The 21,375-nt window shown below is 45.1% G+C and overlaps 1 protein-coding gene across 1 annotated transcript in view; it reads left to right on the top strand.

Moving 5' to 3' along the window:
- Positions 1 to 21,375, top strand: part of CLS (cardiolipin synthase) — a 29,954-nt gene that overhangs the window by 3,054 nt on the left and 5,525 nt on the right. Inside the window, exons 2-6 of the mRNA XM_089558589.1 lie at positions 4,698 to 4,835; positions 8,718 to 8,847; positions 10,012 to 10,097; positions 14,494 to 14,562; positions 20,486 to 20,577. Coding sequence (XP_089414715.1) covers positions 4,698 to 4,835; positions 8,718 to 8,847; positions 10,012 to 10,097; positions 14,494 to 14,562; positions 20,486 to 20,577 — 515 coding nt within the window. The remainder of the gene's footprint in view (positions 1 to 4,697; positions 4,836 to 8,717; positions 8,848 to 10,011; positions 10,098 to 14,493; positions 14,563 to 20,485; positions 20,578 to 21,375) is intronic.

Here is a 21,375-nt window from a genome sequence, read left to right as displayed (position 1 = left end):
GGCAGAATTTTTTGGAAATCCCCATCGTATGTGGCGACGACGATCCAAAACTGAAAGACATCGCAGCAATGGTACCCGTAGCGCCATCTCGCACCCACCGGAGAAACCCAGCTGTGCTAAGTGGAGAGCTCGTTTCTCCGATGGCTGCGAGATGGCGCCACGCATACCATTGCTGCAAAGTCTTTCGATTTTGGTTCTCCGTCGCCACAGACGATGGGGATTTCCAAATAATTCTGCCCGAATCAGGCAAGTACCCCACATAAATGTAGTATAAAACAAAACTGACCACTAAATGCAACCTCTGTGCGAAATTTGAGCCCGAACAAACGCGCGGTTAAGCCGAGAGAATTTTTCTTCGATTTTCTCTGATTTGCGCAACAGTCGGTAGTGTGTCTAAGCTAACTGTTGCCCATAGCAGCTGTAGATTTTGTAGTATTTCCCATCAGGTGCAGGCATTTTAAGGGAGGACACTGCTTTCAGAAGTGAAAATTTTTATTTTTTGGCATACAGCGATGAAATTTGGCATGCTGGGAGATTGATTACTGAGCCGGAGTACCAGGGTTCGAACCCGGCCACAGTGGCTGCGTTTCGATGGAAACATAACACAAAAGGCGCCTGTGTGCTGTGCGATGTCAGTGCAGGTTAAAGATCCCCAGGTAGTCAAAATTATTTCGGAGCCCTCCTCTACAGCACCTTTCTTCCTTCTCACTCTTTCCTTTATCTGTTCCCTTAGGTGCTTTCAGGTGTCCAGGGAGATGTGAGACATACTGCTTCATTTCCTTTCCTAAATGACCAATTTTCCATTTCATTGCTATAGTAAACTTGCAGAAAGCCTGGCGTGACAACAAAACATGGTAGGAGCCTAAGGTCACTCATAAATTTTAATCAAAGGAATGGTTCATGCAGTGACAGTCTCCAAATATTTTTTATCAACTTGAGTTTTTTTCTACACAGAACACAGGGTGGTCCTGCGTAATGTACTCATTACTGTCGTGTCAAGTTAGTGACAGAGTGAAAAAGACAGGAAAGTAATTCAGAGACATGGAATGTCACTACATAAAGAATTTATCAAGGAACGCAATGCAACAAACCGCATGAAAATCCATGAAGCCATTGTCATGCTATGCTTTCTGTTAGCAGAGAAGTCCGGTCAAAAAACACTTTTAAGAAAAGTGGCATTTTCATGGAGATTTAAGCTAGTTTTTTTGGTACAAAGTCACAAAAAAAATTTTTAAAAGGAACTTCTGGGCTGTTTTCGGGGAAAACTTTTGGGGATATAATTAGGAACACCGTATAGATATGAAATCTGGTGTTTTCTAAAATTTGATTTTTTTTAGATGTTCTTGATTTGAAAGTTGCGTCTCCCTTAATCCGGTAGTGTATTACTTCATTTCTTCCCGGTGGCAGAGGTTGATGAATAAATGCTCATTAAACGCTTTTTGCAAACCAGGACCATTCAAGTCAATGCCGATCATGGATGGATGGCTGCTTGGCTTACACTGGGCAAATGCATCGAAGCATTGTTATTTCGACTGCCATTGCTTTTGAAAGCATCAGTAGTTTCTTGCTAGCAGCCAAATTTTTCTGTACTTTTTTAAGAGCATGAGCTCTTACTCCTCACGTTTCGAGATTTTGTGGGGTCTGCTACCACCCTGAGATCACAGCGCCATCTGTGGCAGCAACTAGAAACCAAACAGCTAACGCTCGTTTCATCTTCCACACGGCGGCGGCCTTTTTTTTCTATGCCTTGTACTGCTGTGTTAGAAGGCATCTCTTGTCTATATGAATGATCTCTAAGCTTTCACTTACTTGAATGGGATGGGAAGTTTGCTGTGAAATCTAATACTTTGCTGTTATGTTTTTGCTTTGTTTCCTCTAAGGGAAATGCTCTGTGCATGAAGCAGTAAAATTGCAAAGAACTACATGCCTCACATTAATCATGTATAAAGCACCCGCAGTTACAAATGACATTTTTTATTGCTGCACAAAACAAAACTAGTTCTTCTATGGGAGCTGAATGGACAACTCGGGAAGAGGTGCCAAGGCAGTGTAGAGAAAAATCTAATGGTGAAGAAACTCTGAAGGGAAAGGATTGATGATAAGGTCAAGTGAGGAAGGCTCGTCAAAAGCAGCCACCCCATATAAGAATGGGACAAAGCTCTGTAAAGAAGTTACGAAGAGGTCTAGTTATGTATCGGAGTTTATCGTGGTGCATGTGGGCTTGCCAGTCATAATCAAGCAGACAATTGAGAGAGTACTCCAAAACAGTTCTGCAAGGAATTGTGAGCTAACTAAAGAGTACTGAAGTCACTTCTACAAACTAGAACTTGATAGTAATGGCGAGTTGGAATAGCTTGAGCATTCAAAGCAAGCAAGCACGACACCACACGGAAGACAGTAGGAAACGGGACAAACACCACAACAAAGAGCCTTGCTGTGAAGTCTACTGTATGACAGCCATCTTTTTGGTACCCAGCGTGGGCAGTGACTGTCATTTTATCCTTTAATTACTAGAGAACGAGCTCCACCTGTCTGCCCCTCTATCAGTAAAGGAACAAGAAGAACAGTTAATTTCTGTCAAAGTGGCAGGGGTGCAATCAGAAGTGAAAAACAAGTTAATTGATGAGGTTCAATCCCTCGTTTGCAAGGCATACAGGAGTCAAACATGTTGACTTCACAGTGCATAGTTAGTAGGACAACTTTGGTATGTGAAAATAAGTGTGCATAGTCATTGTGCGAACTGAAAGCTTGCTTAAATAATATAATTAAAAATGTGTCTGTGATCATAATAAGGCAATTCATGATGAGCAGTGAATGTGAAATAGATATCACTGTTTGCTGCATGATAAAAAAAATTGCAGGGAGTTTCTTAGGGGCGGAAGTGAAAACAGATGGATGCCAACATACCATGTTTCAAACACTGCTAATAGATAATATCTTGGATGCCGTTATACTAAGATTGACTGTTTTATTACTGAGTTCGTGAGCATTAACTTGAAAACACCTGAAAGACAAGTTTAGTATAATGCCTATTTACTTGGAAATAGGAGAATGTAAGAAACTATAAAGGTGCCATTGGGTCACGGCTGGCACTTGTCAGTGAGCATTGCAATGGCAACCTCGGCTGTCAGTGTTGTTTTGTAGGATGGATGTTGAACCCGCCTTGCTGCACAATAGTTTGGCCTTTGTTAGTGTGTACATGTTTGCATCTCTCGACTCTTCACTGTCAAAATGCTGCCTCAAGCAATTCTCTATTCTGTAGTGCAAGTTTGCATCCAAGGAAACTGGTCTGCTTGGTCAAGGGTAACATTATAAACATGCACACTCTCGCTGAATGCCTGCATATGTCATCTCTCTTGTGTTCTTCCCAGTTACGTCACATTACTCTTGTAATACGTATCAACCTGCTCAGGCGCATGCAATACAGTGGTTTACTTCAGCCATCCAAACTAGTCCATGTTGTCACTGAACTGCACTTCTCATACCTGGCAAGTGGAACTGATTGTCATGTTTTTGCCTTTCATTCAGTCTTTTAGCAGCAGCAAGGGGCGACAGTAAGCCAGACAAGATGAGATTAGGAAATTAGGATTAGGATAGTTGCAGATGCCATGGGACATGCCTGATAGTTATTGTGAGAGACCCTTTGTCTCGCAGGTGGTATAGATGGGTTGATGATGGTGATTAATGTTGTATCAACATCAGAGTATCTCAAAAAGGTTTGCCAGACTTGTGAGTTGTCTTTTGTGCAAACACCTCATCACAGCTAGCTGGAAGACTCAAAATTTCAAGAATGTTGGGTTTCCACTGTGAAACTTGCAATGGTGATTGTTTGATCTTTTGGCTGTGTTTAACACCTCAAGGGCAGTGGAAAAAAAGAAAATTTTTAACGACACTAAGAGTGGTCAACTGCGTGTTCATCAACAGTGCACTGAGATTCAAGAGTAATTATAAAGCTGCGAACACTTCCAAGAGCAATATTGCCGGTTTTAATACGTGTTCAGAGTCCATGCTGAACTAAATTTGCTGTTCTCGTGTTGTCTTATAGCAATGAAGTCTTAACGTGTCCAGTCTCTAGTATCATTCATAGGATGTGTATTCAAATGTCTCACAGAGTACATAGCTTTGTTGAATTGTAGTGGAAGTCTTGCATTTGGGACTAGGAATCAATGCTGCAAGAGCAAGGTTGCAACTGTTCGCATGCATTTTCAGTGCACTGCTGCAGATTGGTGGGGTATCGTCATCACTGTTATCAACTAAGTTATGTCTTTTGCGGGATAAAAGCCTTTTCCATTTATGACCACAATTACAACAGCTACAGCCACCCTATCCCACAGATTATCAGCTACCCGAATATTACCTCACATGCAGCGGCCCTATCCCGGGAAACTTACGTCCAAATCTGTGCTGTACTTGTCTGTGCTCCCTTATTGAAAGAAAATGCAACACACGAAAGAAATTTCTTGTGTGGGACCTGTGTTGCGCTCTTTTTTTCCCCAAGAAGTACACCAATTGCCCAACTGCAAGTTTTACTCAGCGACATCAGCACCGTTATGTCGTTATCTGTTTGATGGGAGAACTTGGAACATTGTTTCAGATGTGTTGGACCTTAGAGAGCACACATACCGGTCTTAACGATTCTTGTGATTGCCCTCTTTTCTTTGGATCTCCTTGTTTGCATGAAACATTCACAATGGCAGCGTGAGAACATCCTGACGATACCCAATGCCCTGTCGATGGCCCGGCTCTGCTCTAGTCCCGTCCTGGGGTACCTGGTGGTCACCGAGGGTTACACCGCCGCCCTGGTCCTGTTCGCCGCTGCTGGAGTCACCGACGTGGTGAGCACCGGAAAATTTTCTTTGTACTGCCATCCTTTGTAGCCTTGCAATGAATAGTCATCAGTGCACGGCTGCGTACAGGACATGAAAAATGCCTGTGCATACATTCAAAGGTTTTGTCGACAAACAGGATGAGCTTTGAAGCATTTGCCTTGGAATAGAGCCATTTGTAAAATTATTTGAAAATTAAGGAGCCCACTTAACTAATGGAGCGAAATGGAAGTTTTCTGCTCCTTACTAATTTCGACCGCCTGGGGATCTTTAATGTGCACTGACATCCCACAGCACACGGGCGCCTTTTGGGTTTTGATGGAGGGGAAATGCAAAAGGCACCCTGAGCTGTGGGATGTCAGTGTATGTTGAGCCCTCCACTACAGCACTATTTTCTTCCTTTCTTCTTTCACTCCCTTCTTTATCTGTTTCATTATGGTGCTGTCCAGGTGTCCACCAAGGTGCGAGACAAGTACTGCACTATTTCCTTTCCTCAAAAACCAATTTTCAATCTTTTTCTTGCACAGAACAAATATTTGTTGCTTTTTTTATTTTAGCCCTGTTTGTGCACAATTTTTAGTTTTGGTGCACATATGTTGTTCACATAGGGTGATGAAAAAATAGATTGCGCAATTTGCAAAATGCATTCCTGAGCTTCTGAGCTTTGTGGTGAATTTACCCATGGAGTTGGTTTGTTTGCTGAGTCATTTGTTGCACATAGCTGCCAATTTAAGAGCGAGACATCTACTCCTCGGGGTACAACTTCTGATTTTGATGTGGATGAGGCAGTGACCTTCAGTGCCTCACAAGTTCAAACCAAACTTAACTTTAAGTGTGATGGTACTGCCCAAGCTATGGTAGTATAACCACGTGGTCATATGGCTAGGACCATTGGGTACCTTACCTTTCACCTTGACCTTGATATTTGGTTTGAGACAGTGGGTACCACATTGACAATGACCTTCAGTGTCTCGCAAGGTCAAACTGAACTTAACTGCGTGGTGGTATGGCCCAAGCTATGGTGACCACGTGATCATATGATTATGACCATCGGGTAACTGACTTTGATCCTTGACTTTGACCTTGAAATTTGATTTGAGGCAGTGGAGACCATGCTTAACAGAGCTTTCGCTTGTATAACTAGGTTCAAGCCACGTTGCAACCCAGCCTTTTTTTTGTTGTTGTTGTTGTCCCTGGAGTTCAGCATGGATTTCTGGAAGCTCTACTGCAGAATAAACAAAGTGGGGGTACAGTCCTCTGTGGAAGGCACATAGCCTGACTTGGATTTTGTCAGGGTTTGATTCCTCAAAGCACTCAGCAAAGTGGTGGAAGAAAATGTGGCTCTCACTTACACCGCAAAGCCGCATTAAACCAGCTGTGGAGCGGTGCGCGCAACTGTCGAAATGGGATTCATTTGGTGACCCTATTTCTTGCTGTATGACATCTGGCACAGCAGACGGGCTGCGATGTCAAGGATCTTGGAGATGTGCTATTTTCAAAACAGTCACTTGCGTCTTAGTCACTCAAATGTTGCCATACTTGCGTAACAGCAGAAACCAAAAACAATGGCCCGAAATTTTATTTTATTTGGCAGTGAGCAACATTATATCACCTGGCATATTTTATCAGGGTGGTGATGATTTTATTCGGACATGAAATTCTCAGTTTTATGTACCTCAGTTAAAAAAAAAACAGTTTGCAAACCCATGGCACTATACGTGAACCCGCTGCAGTGGCTTAGTGGTTAAGGCGCTCGTCTACCGAGCCGGAGTACCCGGGTACGAACCCGACCGTGGCGGCCGCGTTTCGATGGAGGGGAAACGCAAGAGGCGCCCATGTGCTGTGCGATGTCAGTGCACGCTAAAGATCCCCAGGTGGTCGAAATTACTCCCGAGACCTCCACTACGGCACCTCTCTCTCTCTTTCACTCCTACCTTCTTTCCCTTACAGCGTGGTTCAGGTGTCCACCGAGATATGTGAGACAGATACTGTGCCATTTCCGTTCCTCAAAAACCAGTCTACCAATTTTTTGCCATACGTTAACCCACGGATGCCCCGGGCGCAGATGATGCAGCTGCTCGCCTGAGAGCCCCGACCACTTCCACTGCTTCAACCACTCAGTGAGCACCATGAATCCCTCAAGGGATCAGTCTTTCGAGGGACCAAAGTTAGAACATCCACCTTGAGGTGGTTTTCAAAATGCAGCACCTGGTTAGTTAAGAGGCATGAAAAACTGCAAAGTCCTGAAATTTTGTGACTCGAAAATTTGCCGTTAATCAGGTCATTCATGCATGTTAGTGGGTGCTTGTCAGTACTGTGGTTTTTGGGCTTGAGCTTTGCTGGCTGGTATATTGCAGTGAGGGCCCTGTGTACTGATTATCGTTGTGCGTATAATGGCCATTTTTTCAATGGTCAGAGACATGCAACGCTGAGGCTAGACTATGGTGTGCCATTGTTATTTTTGACTGTTTTCTAAGGGAATGGGCAAGAATATTTGTTGTGTAGTGGAGTTTCTTTTTGGTTCTACTGCAGTTTTGTTCATTGGAAATGATCTTGCAACTGTGTAGTGAGCCAAGTGTCTTGCGGTTTCTGTCACTCAGTTACGTACACGCATGGCCGGTGGAAAGACATTATCACAGCAGTAGTGGCAGCTGGTATTACATCAACTGCATCCGTGTGATGCGCTGCTGTATAGTTGTCTAAAATCTCTGCAAGTCTTGCAGCTGGGAGAGAACTTCTTTATGGGATTTTGCTGTTGCTGTTTTTTTTTTCCTGCTTATGTTGCGGTATATCTTGTATTTAGTTGATTGTGTTGTTGTACTGCCCCTAAATGCTCAGTGTGATGAAGCTGTGGTTTTGCAGTTTCTCTATAGTTTCTTTTCTCTGCTGCAAGTAAACATTGTTGATGCTACGCCGCCGCGGTGGCTCAGTGGTTATGGTGCTCGGCTGCTGGCCCGAAAGACGCGGGTTCGATCCCGGCCGCGGCGGCTGAATTTCTTTGGAGGAGAAATTCTAGAGGCCCGTGTACTGTGCGATGTCAGTGCACGTTAAAGAACCCCAGGTAGTCGAAATTATTTCGTAGCCCCTCACTATGGCGTCTCTCATAGCCTTAGTCGCTTTGGGACGTCAAACCCCATAAACAAACAAACAAACAATCTCCTGTATAATGCTTCGGACACCACATAGTGAGTTTGTGCGCAACATTGGAATATAAATCCTTTGTGGTATCCTTGTCCTGCACAGCCGTGTAGCCTGGTGAGCGTAATGCCGTATTAGCCGTGCCTTGCAGCAACATTGCTAAGACACTCCTTTTGTCCAGTGCACTTCAAGAAATGAACCCTGCACGTCGATTGTGCATGCCGCACTCTTACGGGTTAATGTGCGGTGTACTGAAAAGAAATGCTCTCACTTTTCAAAGATGTCTGATGTTTATGAAGTAGGTGATTTGTTGAAAATGTAGTGGCAGATATTGCTTGCAAATGTGGTGACTAATTGAGTCGTTATGTGGAAAGCTCGCTGGCCTCTCTGTTGCCTCTTTTTACCCTTGAGGAGCCTTTTAGGTATCGGAAAGCCACAACGGAGCAGTTGTGCAGTCTTGACAAAGCATGCAAAGCAAGCTAGCTCATTGATGGTGCTTCTGTCTGCAGCTTCCTAGTGCAGAGTAGTCGTGTGTGTTGTGTGTTATTGGTGCAGAGCTGACAGACATTAGAGTGAGACCCACTGCATATGGTTGCAAGTGACTTCTCATTAGCGTGTGTGTGGAGCATTTGGCTGGAATGTTACTTCTCTGTAGGCTAGTTTTTGCATTGTTTGACATTCAGGGTGTTATCAGTGAGGCTTCTGGCTCTTGAATCGATGTGTAGACGGTGCTTTTTGGTTGTCTGTTTTCAGCTGGACGGCTGGGTGGCGCGTTCCTTCCCTTCCCAGCAGAGCATGCTGGGCACCGTGGTGGACCCACTGGCGGACAAGTGCCTGGTGGCCACCCTCTTCCTCAGCCTCACGGTGGCCGGACTCATCCCCAGTGAGTGCCACCACCCGTCCACCCATCCACCCTTCTGTTCTGTACGAGTGAAGCAGAACATTCTGGGGGATTTTTTCGAGCAAAACTGTGGTCCACTTGTTCCCACCTTCCTTTTCTTGTGATGGCACAGTGTTTGGGACTTGAGTTGCCCGTAAATTCACTCCCGTTGCAGTGTGCATATTAAATAAAAAAAAGATGCTTACTATTTTCACACTTCAATTTCTTCAGCTAATCTAAACCTTTTGTCATTAAGACATGTGCTGATAGAATACTGCAATGTAGGGACAGAGAATCTAGTTCCCCTTATAATGCAGCTTTTATAAGCTGAAAAAAAGGCAAAAAAGAAGTACCGCTATCACCACCATGGGCTCTTTGTATAAGAAAACCGCAGTGGCTCAGTGGTTATGGTGCTCAGCTGCTGAACCGAAAGACATGGGTTCGATCCTGGCCGCGGCAGTCGAATTTTGATGGAGGCGAAATTCTAGAGGCCCGTGTACTCTGCGATGTCAGTGCACGTCGAAGACCCCCAGGTGGTCGAAATTTGTGGAGCCCTTCACTACGGCGTCCTTTATAGCCTCAGTCGCTTTGGGACATTAAACCCCCTATAAACCATAAACACCACCATACACTTTGAAGCAGTGATTATGCAATCATCTCTGTCATTCACCCACGACTTTGAATCAAATGGTGATGAAAAAAACTTCCATTTTCCGCTTGAAGTTTTGCACTAATCAATCCTTTGCATTTCATCGCCACCTTTGCATGTGGCACTGCGTAATTTTGAATGAGTTATTTACAGAGTGCACTATTAAATCCTGAGCAATGCACCTTGAATGCAAAGAAATTAGATTTTTTTTTGCCGAAGTTGCTTTCCATAATCTTTTGACAGCAGATGTACATTGCACATGCTTCTTTCACAAAGCTTTGCTTTTTTTGCTGCCGAGCTATGTATTACCTTGCCACTGTGCGTTGGTTCCTTTGCTTGACAGTGACATTTTTCGGTGCCTGTTCATGTATTAAACGTGTTTGGCCTTTTGTGCTATGGTTCGAATTACAGTAAAGTTTGCACTTGGGTCTTTGTCTGCTTTATGATTGATGTGACGACTCTTAGGCTGGCAGGAGCCCTTTCTCGCTGAACCTGCCTTTATTCTCTCTGTGGTGCAGCTCCCCTGACTGCGCTCATTGTCACCCGGGACGCCACCATCTTGGGCTGTGCGAGCTACATCCGGTACACCTCCCTGCCTGCACCGGTGAGTGCAAAGCTTGCACCAGGGCCGCACTGGTTCAGTGCTCACGTTGCACCCTGTACGGGATGCATTGTTAAACTTTGCCACTATTACTAGCCACGAAAGCTGGGTTAACTATCACTGAAACCCTCTGAAATACAGTTGATACATTCCCGGTTCATACAATTTTTCGGTTGATACGCTCAAAATCACAGGCGTTCAAAATGTCCTATAGAATTGCACTATTTTTCTCCCGGTTAATACCGTATCTACTCGCATAATAATCGCACGTGCGTAATGATCGCACCCCCAAAATTTGTTAACAAAATTCAATTTATTTTATTCCCCGCGTAATGATCGCACCCCGAATTTGCCGCTGCAATTTGTTGACGATGTCGAGTCTAGCAGATGATAATCGTACTTGTCATCTGCACGTTATCTGTCATCTGCAAGATGGTCATCGGCACGTGCCATCTGTCAATCTTGCTCTGTCAGCATTACAGCGGCAGCCGCATGTTGGTTGACCTGTGGTCACACGGGCAGTCTGAATGTAGTTATGCTTAATCGCGAATACCAAACTTAACTGTGGTTATGTCGAATCACGGTTCACCGTTGTCGGAAGGTTCGCTACCGTTCTGGGTCGCGGTGTAACGAATTAAGTGATGTGGTGATCTGGCTAAACTTTCTTGTTCTCGTAAATAATAAGCCCTGGGATATGGGAATGTCAAAAATGAATCCTCCTTGAGGATCGCTGGCCTCTACCGAGTTGCTGGTAGGAGTAATAACTGTGATACAAGCTAGTTTTAAGTTCGCAGCCACGTAGCAGCTGCCGCCGTTGCAGCGTGAGTGACCTGATCTGCTTGCATGCCAGCTCCGCTACTAAGGTGTCGCTGAAATCAAACGTTTATATTTCTTTTAATATGAAACAATTAGGTTGTCAGTAAAGCAGCAGCACAAGTAGAACATTCATTATAGCGTTGGTCAATTTAAAAGCGCCATCCAATGCGGCTTCGATACAAAACAAGTTAGGCCTAGCGACGACTAGGGAGCACAGAGCGCCGTCGTCCTCCGCGTTCGCGGGCGGCACCTTTGGGGTAAGCGGGCTGAATCCAGTGCTCCGAGCGCTGCGAACGCGTCACCTAAGTACATCAATGATGCGGCAGGGACCGGACATTTTTCGGCGTAACGGCGGTAAAATGCGCAGCTCGAGCCCCGCATACATTGCTGTTATAAGCTGTTGCTTCGCCATCGGACGAAATTGGAGGCTGCATAAAAGCGCCATCGCGAAGCACTATACACACTGCCTATTTTGATGCACTGCCCTTGGAACGTGATTTAGTGCGAAGAAAGTACGTTCTTGAAGCGGGCCAGCTCGTGTGCTTTTCGCACTCTACCTTCTCGGTTAACGACGTAAGCCGTGACCGCCGAGCTCAGATTCGCAGTAACCGCATTTAGCGGAGTAACCGCAGGTAGCACGCCCGTGTGACAAGGGTTGTCTGCCTGCAACTTGTTCGCGTTTTCAGAGCTCAAAAATATTTAGTAAAAGATTTATTCTGCATAATGATCGCACCCCTAAATTTGCGTCAATTTAAAAAAAAAAGTGCGATCATTGTGCGAGTAAATACCGTACCTTCCTGGATAACACGATTTCCCAGCTACTAAGTTTAAAATTTTCTCAAATTCTAGTGGTTTAATACTTTTAGTGACCAGCCGCACGTGTGAAAAGATACAAGTGGGCCTAATATAGGGCACGACAATATAATCGACGTGGGCTGAAATGCAGTAGCAGCCATCCACCGTTGTGGCTTCTCTGTATTGCTTTGGTGCAAGTGGTTTAAGCATCCGAAATGTGACAAAGATTTCGGTTACTTTTGCCATTGCTATTGCCACTGTAGGACCGATCATGTTGGGAAGTTCATTTTCCACTTGAGGCAATGTGATGCGGACTCAATTCTGTGAGCACTAGATATGGAGCTGTTGAGAACTTGTGCCAGAAATGCTAATCGAAATTTTTATGAAGTGCAACTTGGATGTGGCATAATTGAGAATCACGCTCATCGCCATGTCGTTTAAAATATAGGTGCATTCTGTACAGTCTTGTACACGTTGCATAAAGAAAGTAGCCAATGACAAGTGTTGCATTACTTCACGTGAATTACCAATTGCACTGGTCAATTACACCTCATGAAAGGTAACTGAACTATTGCGGGGAGGTAATCAATTACTATTACGTTATTTTTCACCCGGTTTTTTTATCAGCATAGCACAAATATACATGGACATGAATGAGCCAGTGTGGCTTGCTTGATCTGCAGTATGTTGCTGCACATAGGTTGGCTTTTCACCTGCAGTTATTTCTAGTTTTTTTTGCCATTTGCCACGTTTTCTTGTGAACACATCAGAAGCCACACTGAAGAGTATCTCGATATAGGTATGTGCCAGAGGGAAGTGCGTTGCTTTAACATGCGAAAACTTTGCATGCCACCCCGAAGTTACTTAAACTGCCATGCTTCACTGTTCAAGCTCTGAGGGGACAAAATCCCAAGCTCACTTAAACATGTCATTCCTTTGTGCCATTGCAGTGAAATGCGGAGCGCTGAATAAGGGGCTAGTCAAATGAAGGCTGCTCAAGTTTTCATGCGTGGACATCCTTTGCACTCGGCCTTTCCACAGCCACCGCTGTCATGCAAGCGCTCGGGAATTCAGTGCTACACCAGCTTTTGCCATCGAGTTCAGGTTCTCGAAGCTGCACCGCAGGTTACAAGTTATTTAAGAAAAAAAATGTAACAGATTAGTAGTAATCAGTTCGTAAAAAAGTAATTGGAATACAGAGAATGTTACACTTGTCAAAAGGTAATCAATGCATTACAAAATTTGAAGAAAATCTGCCTCTGGAACGATCTTCCGGATTGCATCGCCCTGCAGCGTAATCATGACACCTTTGGCAGACATCTACTCAGACACTTCGTTGATAACGCTTAGCACATCATTTATATAACCACGATTCATATAGCTTCGTTTTCAGCTGCTTGAGACTTTTGCCTCATTGGTTCTGTTCTTGCTCAGCCATCCTCATGTGTGCCTGAAATGTTTTCTTTTGCTTTTGTGTAACTCTTTGTGCATTTCACTCATTTGTGTTTCATGACGAATAGTAGCCTTGTACCTTAACCAATTTTTGTGAACTACGATATGTTACCTGTACTCACTTGTTTTTGTCTGTTTTGCTGAACTTTTACGAGGCTTTTTATTTCTAACTGTTTTACACAAACTTCTGTATTTGACCACCCTTACACAATGCCTCTCTGGAGGCCTGTAAGGTATGTGTAAATAAATACAGTCAAGTCCACTTATAACAATACTGGTTATAACAATATATCGGATATAACAATGGTCGGTCATGGCACCATCAGCTTTGCCATGTGTTCTATGGTAAAATAAACTGCTTATAGCAATGCTGTCAAGGCACATTATTGGTTATAGCAATTAAATCTGGTAATTGAGTGTCAACCATTACAGAAAAATACAAGGAAATGCTACAACCACACCAGCAAAACCATGCTTACAACACAAAAGCGTGCATGTGTGGGGCCGACCAATGGACTAAGCTGGCGCAGCAATGCCATGAAAGCAAAAGAGGCAGGCGTCATCGCGTCAGGAGAGCTGCTGCATTGCTGCATTGGCTACGCACGCCATGCGTACCCCTAATCAGTCAGTGCAGCGCGCGTGCATGCAGCCAGCGCGGTTTTTCTCTTGTCAGCTGTCACCGCACCCTTGGTTCTGCATGCTTCTTGAATTTCCCATAAGAATAGCTTCCAAAAAGCCGGCTTGATTCCTGTGACGTGGAGGTGCGCAAAGCTCCCGGTGGCGCAGTGGTGGCGGTGCTTTGGTCATCGGTGAACGGTGAACATTGTTCCGGTTCCCTGAAGTTCGATTTAACGAGCTTTTACAGGCATTAGAACAATCAAACCCCTCTGGGTATTTACTGTCAATAAATGCTCTGAAGTTTGTCATCCTTTCTTTTTTTTTCGGCACAACCCTGTTATAACAATGGTATTTCCATGGCACTTGAATATTGCTATAAGTGGGCTTGACTGTAAATAAATAATCAGTTACTTGTAACCATTGCATATAAGTCTGATTCTGAATTGCTGTAAGGGTTGAGAAGCATGGAAGAAAGGACTGATCTCTCCGTGCCTTTCCAGTGCTCTTGGTGCTTACCAGCGAAGGATTCAACTTGGCCAAAACCAGCTTCATGCAATGTGTACTTCGTTTCATGTGTTATCCTCAAATTGTTGGGTACTTTCTATCTAGAGGTTTAAATGAAAGGTTTTTTCTGGGCTATTTGCTTTCACGAGTGGTGGGGAGAACGTTGGCTTTTCGTGGTGGCTGAATTGCTAAACTGGTGTTGTCCCTTCCACAGAAAACGTTCCTGAGGTTCTTCGACGTCACTCTGGCGACGGTCAAGTTCTCGCCCACTACCATCAGCAAGGTGAGTGAGCGGTACCTTCTGGCTGGCTTCCACGGGAATTGTGTGCGCTCTTTGTGTCATGGTGACGATCTCTTGTATGCGGAACTGACGCCATTTCAATTAGTTCGATGAGGAAATCATTTTAGCTATATCAGCTTGCACAAACTTATAGCATAGATAATTTTAGTTATATCAGCTTGCACAAACTTATAGCATAGGTCAGGAAGGTGAAATTGTAGTGCTTGAGCAGTGTAATTAACCAACAGATAGAGCTTAAGATTAGGCAGCTATACATTGAGAACATTCCCCTCGATCTAAAAATCAACTCCTTAGTGTTTGTGTGACAAGGTCAGCGGTTGATAACACGAGTGCGCTCTTAACAAGTAACACTGATCTTGGCACATGCTGGTAAGACGCGCAGCCCAATTCTTAATTGTCGGTAAAGGAGTTAGAGGAAGAAAAAGCTGAAGGTTAGGGAACAGGTGTTAGTTGTTTGTGTGATCCGAGGTGAAGATGAAAATATGAACTTGAGCAGGTCTTGAGGTTCACTAAGATGGTAACTAATGGCCTCTTAGAGGGAAAAGGGTGAGAAATGTATAATGAAGGATGGGCAGAGGCCGAGATGAAAAGTGCTGAGGCTATGAGGAGGAGGATGAGGGAAAACTTTATTACCGTATTTTCCGGTGTATAAGACGCACCCTTGTATAAGACGCACCTGCCATATATGCAGGCTGTTATTTGAAAAGTTGGCATATAAGACGCACCCGTGTATAAGACGCACCCCAATTTACCCAGTTAGGCTAGTGAGGCTTAATTAAACATGCTTGTGCGACCATCGTGAAATGCACCGTACCTGTGAGTTCTTAAGCAACGCTAAGTGATCGATAAGGCAACACTCATGCCATACACGCCCACGTTTTAGCAAAAAAAAAACGAAAGAACTCTCCTTATGTCCATAACAACATTTTATTTTCACTTAAAAACTTCGAAGTCTTCATCTTCGGATGCGCTATCAAAAAGTTTGCCCCTTTCTGGAGGCAATGCAGCTGAAACATTCTCTTGGCACAATGCACATACTACGTACACAGAGCAAACAAAGTTGCAAAGGGAGACTAAAAAAAAATGCCGGCTTGTCTTGACAATGGCGAAAAGCGCGATTGTCGCCGTCTTTTTGGCATTTCACATTACTTTTGCTTGGGGCCTCCGAAACGGCCGCGTGTTTATGATCCCGGAAGTCATCATCCCTGCCGTTTCATGATAAAGTTCACCTAAAAAAGTTGCGCATGGCGGTCCCCGTATTATAGCCGTGTTACAACAGCGTTATTGGTAGCGATAATTTTCCGGTGAAAAAAGCTTCAACGTGAACCTGAGTAATTTCTAAACTCACAAAAAAAAGCCGAGAAATTCGGATATAAGACGCACCCTTGTATAGGACGCACCAGCAAGATTTTTGAAAAAAAGCCGCGTCTTATACACTGGAAAATACGGTAAAGAGCAGGGGAGTTGTGCGAGCTTATGCGTGGGGTCCTCATTCCAGGGCTCCACAGGCTTGAGCTGCCCTGTGGAGCTGTTGAGTGGGGGCCCGCTGGTCCTCCAGGCTGTCGCTGGGCAGCAGCGCCTCCCACCGCTCAAAAGACGTACTTTCTGTCTGTAGAGTGTTTTGTTTAGCCCCACATCCCTGAGAAATGTGGAAGAGTGTAGGGCAGTCCTGGCACCAGGGAAATGGGTCAGTGTATAATGTTGGGTGTATAAGATGTAGTCTGTTGAGGTGAGAAAATGTGTTCTTCTGTATCTGCGGCCAAGAGACGGCCCCTGGGGTGTCCAATTTCCTAAGAGGGTGGAGGGAAGTGTCATCAGCACCCTGTGTGTGTCGTCTCTCCTTTGTCCCTCGCTTGTCAGTGCTGCATGTTCAGGATGTCAAACCAACTTTCCCAGCAACACACCCTGCTCACTTGAAGGCGCTGAAACTCGAGCCGTTCGTTATACCTGGAAGGTAGAGGGTTAAAAGTGGGCACGATGTGTGGCCCCGCTCTGATTATGATGCCTCCAGCTCGAGCATGTGCCCTCTCGTTTCCCTGTAGTCCCTCGTGGCCTGTGGTGCTTGGTGAGGGGTGTAGTGCTTGGGTGGGTGGCTGTCAGCTGCAGCAAGGGCAGGTGGGCAGGACTTTGGGTGTTGTTTTGGGGCCGTAGTATCGGCCTTGTGTTATGGGGCAACGTCTGCCATGTTTACTTTCATGTTGGTCCTTAAATTAAATAGGCTAGCCTTCCAACTTTAGAAACCAGGAAAGAATGAGTAGAAATGTTTTTTATATATGTACAGTTGAACCTCGATATAACGAAGCAGTACGTTTCGGGGGAAAACTTCGTTATATCGCGAACTTCGTTGCATCGAGGTTTTTGTCCTTCAGTGCCGCTAATGAAATTGTGCATTCAAATAACATTGTTATTCTGTTTTATCCCGCTCACGTGCGTTCGTGACGATATTACAACCGATTTTAGAAGAAACGACAAGCAAATAGAGCAGCATTAGTAGTTCAATCAAGCTTCGTTACCTCGAAATTGGAAATCTCAAAATATTGCTTCAGTTGAAATTTTCTGTAGAGCCGAGCAGCTCCCCGCGGAGCCGTGCATTTTGTTACCCATTACCTTGCATTGTTTTCTCAGCAAATTGCGGGCACCGCGAAATCTTGACTAAGAGATGGAGATAAATGCCGCCATTGAAAAATTAAAGCGAGCTTCGCGTGTTGCTGCGAAGACATGCCACGAAGCGTGCGGCATCACCGAAAACGAAACCGAGCGGCGCGGAAATCCATTATTGGCGTCAAGCAACACTGCGATCCATCACGTGCTCTCGCGGGGGCTGATGGGAATGGGACGTGCAAATAGGAGGCCCCGCAAAATGGCACAGGTGGTTAGGCTGGCTTTGCGGAGCGGATGTGGTTTGGGGCGCGATTTACTGACTGTCGACTAACTTCACCGAACAGGGCGTAGCGGAGGGCTTTGAAAATTACGACCACATGCGGTTTAACCTGCGTTGCGTCACGCAATACAGTGAAAGCTCGTTAATTCGACCCCAGTTAATTCGGAAAATCGGATAATTCGACGCGCACGCGAGGTCCCTACAATTATACATAGGAGTCTATGGGGCGAAACTCGTTAATTCGAACAAATTTTGCCGTGCGTCGGTTAATTCGACTTCACTCCGCAGCCCGCCAAGCCGATGTGCCGAGAGCAAAAAGAAAAAAAAAACTACCACGAGCGGCGTTACTGTACGGCTGATAGGCCATCCGTATGGTCATCGTCGTCAGCAGTGAGGGCGAGGGAAGCGAGGTTAGCGGCGGCCGAAGCGACTGGCGTCTTTTTTTTTCGTGCTTTGCTTTGTCTCAGCAGTCGTGTTGGTGTCGTCCGCTCAACCCTATCGACAGCAAGTCTCGTTTTGGCGTGTGTCGTCGTTTCCGCGTGTTCTTGCTGCTACGATCGCGGTTATAAGGCGGCGCCTTTTTTGGTAATTGCACGCTTTCTCAGCGTGTTTACTGCGCTGCTTGTTGCTGTTTTGTTGCGACTGAGAGAAGGGTGAAAGGAAATTGCACGGGCCTGCCTACTGGCTCAGCCGAGCCACCACCGCTGCCGCGTGCAGATAGAGGAGAGTTAAAAGATCAGAGGAAAGATAAAGAGAAAAGATAAGACGCGCGTCGCAGCAGCAACCGCGTCCACCGAAGCGGACGCTGGCTGAAAAAGATAAGCGGCCGAAGCCGCGCTTGCTTCACCTCCTCCCCGCGCTGATTTCGAGTGGGTAGCGCGCAGTGCCTGCGCGCCTCGCCTTTGTGTCCTGTCAGCTGACCGAGGATGAAATAATTGCAGTGACAGGCGCTGACAACGACTATTCGTCGGAAGGTGACGATTGTGAGCAGTTGTCCCAAATGCCGAAGTGCACGGTGAAACAAGCCGCAGAAGCCTTGCCCGTGCGGGAGGACTTCTGTGAACAAATCCCTGACTGTGCGTGTGCCGCGGAGCAGCTGGCAGCTGTTAGAGCTATCGTAGTCGCTCAAATTCGCTCGAAAAAGCAAACGGAGAGAACAGATTTCTTTGCCAAATAAAGGGACGTCCTGTTGCGGCAAACTGTTTTTTGTTGTTCATTCGATAATTCAACATTCGGATAACTCGACAATTTTTCGCGGTCCCGTCAGTATCGAATTACCGAGCTTTTACTGTACACAGGCGCCTTGCATTTCGCCTCCGTCGAAACGCAACCGCCGCGTCTGGATCAGGATCATCTTCACTTTAAGATCAAGAGAAAGCACTTTTCTCTTCCGGGGCGCACCACTCATTGTTGCAGAAAAGAGCACCACGCTGCGGCAGCGTGCCTTCTCGTGCCAACGACAGCGAGACGCTCTAGGCTTGGATTGGATTGGATTGACAACGTTGCTCTAGACGTGGAAACGATAGAAGGGCACTATTCACACGTCTGTGCGCCCAGGGCGCCGCAGTGGGGAAATATTTTCCTCTACAAAAACGTTTTTACGAAATAAAATTTGAATTTATTTTACAAAGTTCTTCCAAAATAGTTTTTCTGTACTCCCGAAAACTTCGTTGCATCGAAACTGCGGCGCGAAACCACTTCGTTAAATCGAGGGAAAAAACACATGCATTTCAATGGAAGCAAGAAACTGAAACAAAAAAAGTTTGTTGCATCGCGAACTTCGTTCTATCGAGGTTCGTTATATCGAGGTTCAACTGTATACCATATTTACCCTATTCTAACGCGCCCTTGATTGTAATGCTCATCCGTTTTTCAAGTTGAGAAAAAAAAGTACAATGATTTTTTACTTGATTGTAATGTGCACTAGATTTTCCTCCTTTGATAAAGAAATGAATCTTCTCACTTGGACCAACCAACCTTTATTACAACTGCTCTAATGTCGTGATGAGGCAAACCACGTAGCTGCCTCAGCTGCGTTTCTGGCAGACACCTGTTCGCCTTCGAACTGAAAATCTGCTCCTTTTGTCATAATAATCCATTGTCATGACTAGTTAATCTGTGGTTGCTCTCCTTGCACCTGCCAGCCCCCTGCAGTTTTACACTAGCAGGTGCAGGCAGATTAAGTGTGAGTTAATGCAGGCTCTGAGCTGCCAACATATGAGTAAGGTGTCTGGAAATGCATAACACATTGCAGCTGTGGTAGCGTCATGAATTCATTGAGGCTTCATTCTGAGGAGCACGTGTGGAAAGAAGCAGGGTGCCACATTTTTATTTTGATCTGCTGAAGTTTAGCAGAGAATGTCAACGTCTTTAGCATCTCTGACATCATATATCAGCGCAGTAATTCATTGAACAACAAAGCAACAACCGTGTGAATCCACATGGTCGGCTCTGTGGAAGAACATGCTTATAGTCCAATCAGGCTTATCTCAGACTCTTTAGTGTGATTCTTTCAAAAAGAAATTGAAGCTTCTGCAGAATGCAGGATCAAATGTCTGGTTGTCCTTCTTTCTTTTCTGCACTTCTAGCCGGGATCGCACATATCTTTAAAGTTGATTCACATGTTGGTCGGCCCCGGGGTTTTGACAGAGTTATTTTTGGAAACTAGGTCAAGCTATATGCGAGTAAATCCGGTGTTTTCATTTGCTATATTGCATTAAATCTCGTGCTGTACAATAATTCTTACACGTTCTTACATATTCGCACTACACAAACAACAAACAAACAGCAAACGCAAACGAGGCTTACTATGTTCCTATGTATGCACACTACTATAAAATGTTGGGCCTCAGCACAAACAAGGCTTACTGTATCAAATACTGTATTGAACTGGAAATTTGTGAAACATAACCAAATGTTTTCAGGTTTGATAGGTAAGTGGAGTCAAGAGGTTGTGTTGTTGACTTGTGGGCGCTCTGTTTCTCGCCTGATGGTGGCCTGGTTTTCGTGCTGTTCCTGACGCAGGCCAACACAGCCGTGCAGCTGGGTCTAGTGGCGGCCACCTTAGCTGCCCCCGTCTTTGGCTTTGTGGACCACAGTGCCTTGCACGCCTTCTGGTGAGTCTGTGCTGCTTGGAAGGCTGGCAGCCAGGGTCATGTTCTGAAACCATCGCTTTAGCAGTGGTTTCGCTTTCATGCTACCCAGTGTCTTATAATACCTCGCTGCAGTGAAAGTCCAAGGAGCTTAACTTGATGTGGCGCACGTTTCTGCGTCAACTTTTGACCGTTCAGGCGCCATGTGCTATTGCTCTTCGGAAAAATATTTTTTTTTCCTCTTAAGTAGTGTATACATGCCTCAAGAGAGGCAATTAGTGAAGTTTGCAATGCTAAACACTGATGGCTATTTTTCTTACAGGCGTGTTACAAGGTTTATTAAAAAGTGGCACAATAGTTGAAGATTCCATTATTGAAGCACCAGAGGACTGTGAGCAATCAAGGAATCACATACCTTATTTACTGAAACGTAACGCGAGCTTTTTAACCAAGTATTGAGCGTGAATTTCACACTTCATCCTGAGTAAAGTGTGATTAAACACATAAGGTGTAAAGGCCCTCATTTCATTTCATCAAATTCGGCACACACCCTCGACATCCACAACACCACCGATGTCACGCATTAACAGCGGTAATCTGCTTTGGGTGTATGGAAAGCTCGACCTTGCTATTGCATGCATAAAGACACTGTTGCTGCTTGCCTCGGTGTCAGTATCTGATGAACTTTTCGATGATGTCAAACTCACATGCGGCCGCACAATTTTTCGACAGCTGTGTGCTTTAACACGACAGCTTGCTTAAGTGCTGTTAGAACAGTTGCTGGCTGTGCGTAGGTATGACTAGCTGTGCAGCTGAGTGACA

This window comes from Amblyomma mixtum, chromosome 8 (assembly GCF_055824585.1).
Source record: "Amblyomma mixtum isolate Tamu chromosome 8, ASM5582458v1, whole genome shotgun sequence".
NCBI classification, from domain to species: domain Eukaryota; kingdom Metazoa; phylum Arthropoda; class Arachnida; order Ixodida; family Ixodidae; genus Amblyomma; species Amblyomma mixtum.
The sequence above is the reverse complement of the archived record's forward strand: the minus strand, read 5'-3'. Positions and strand labels throughout refer to the sequence as shown.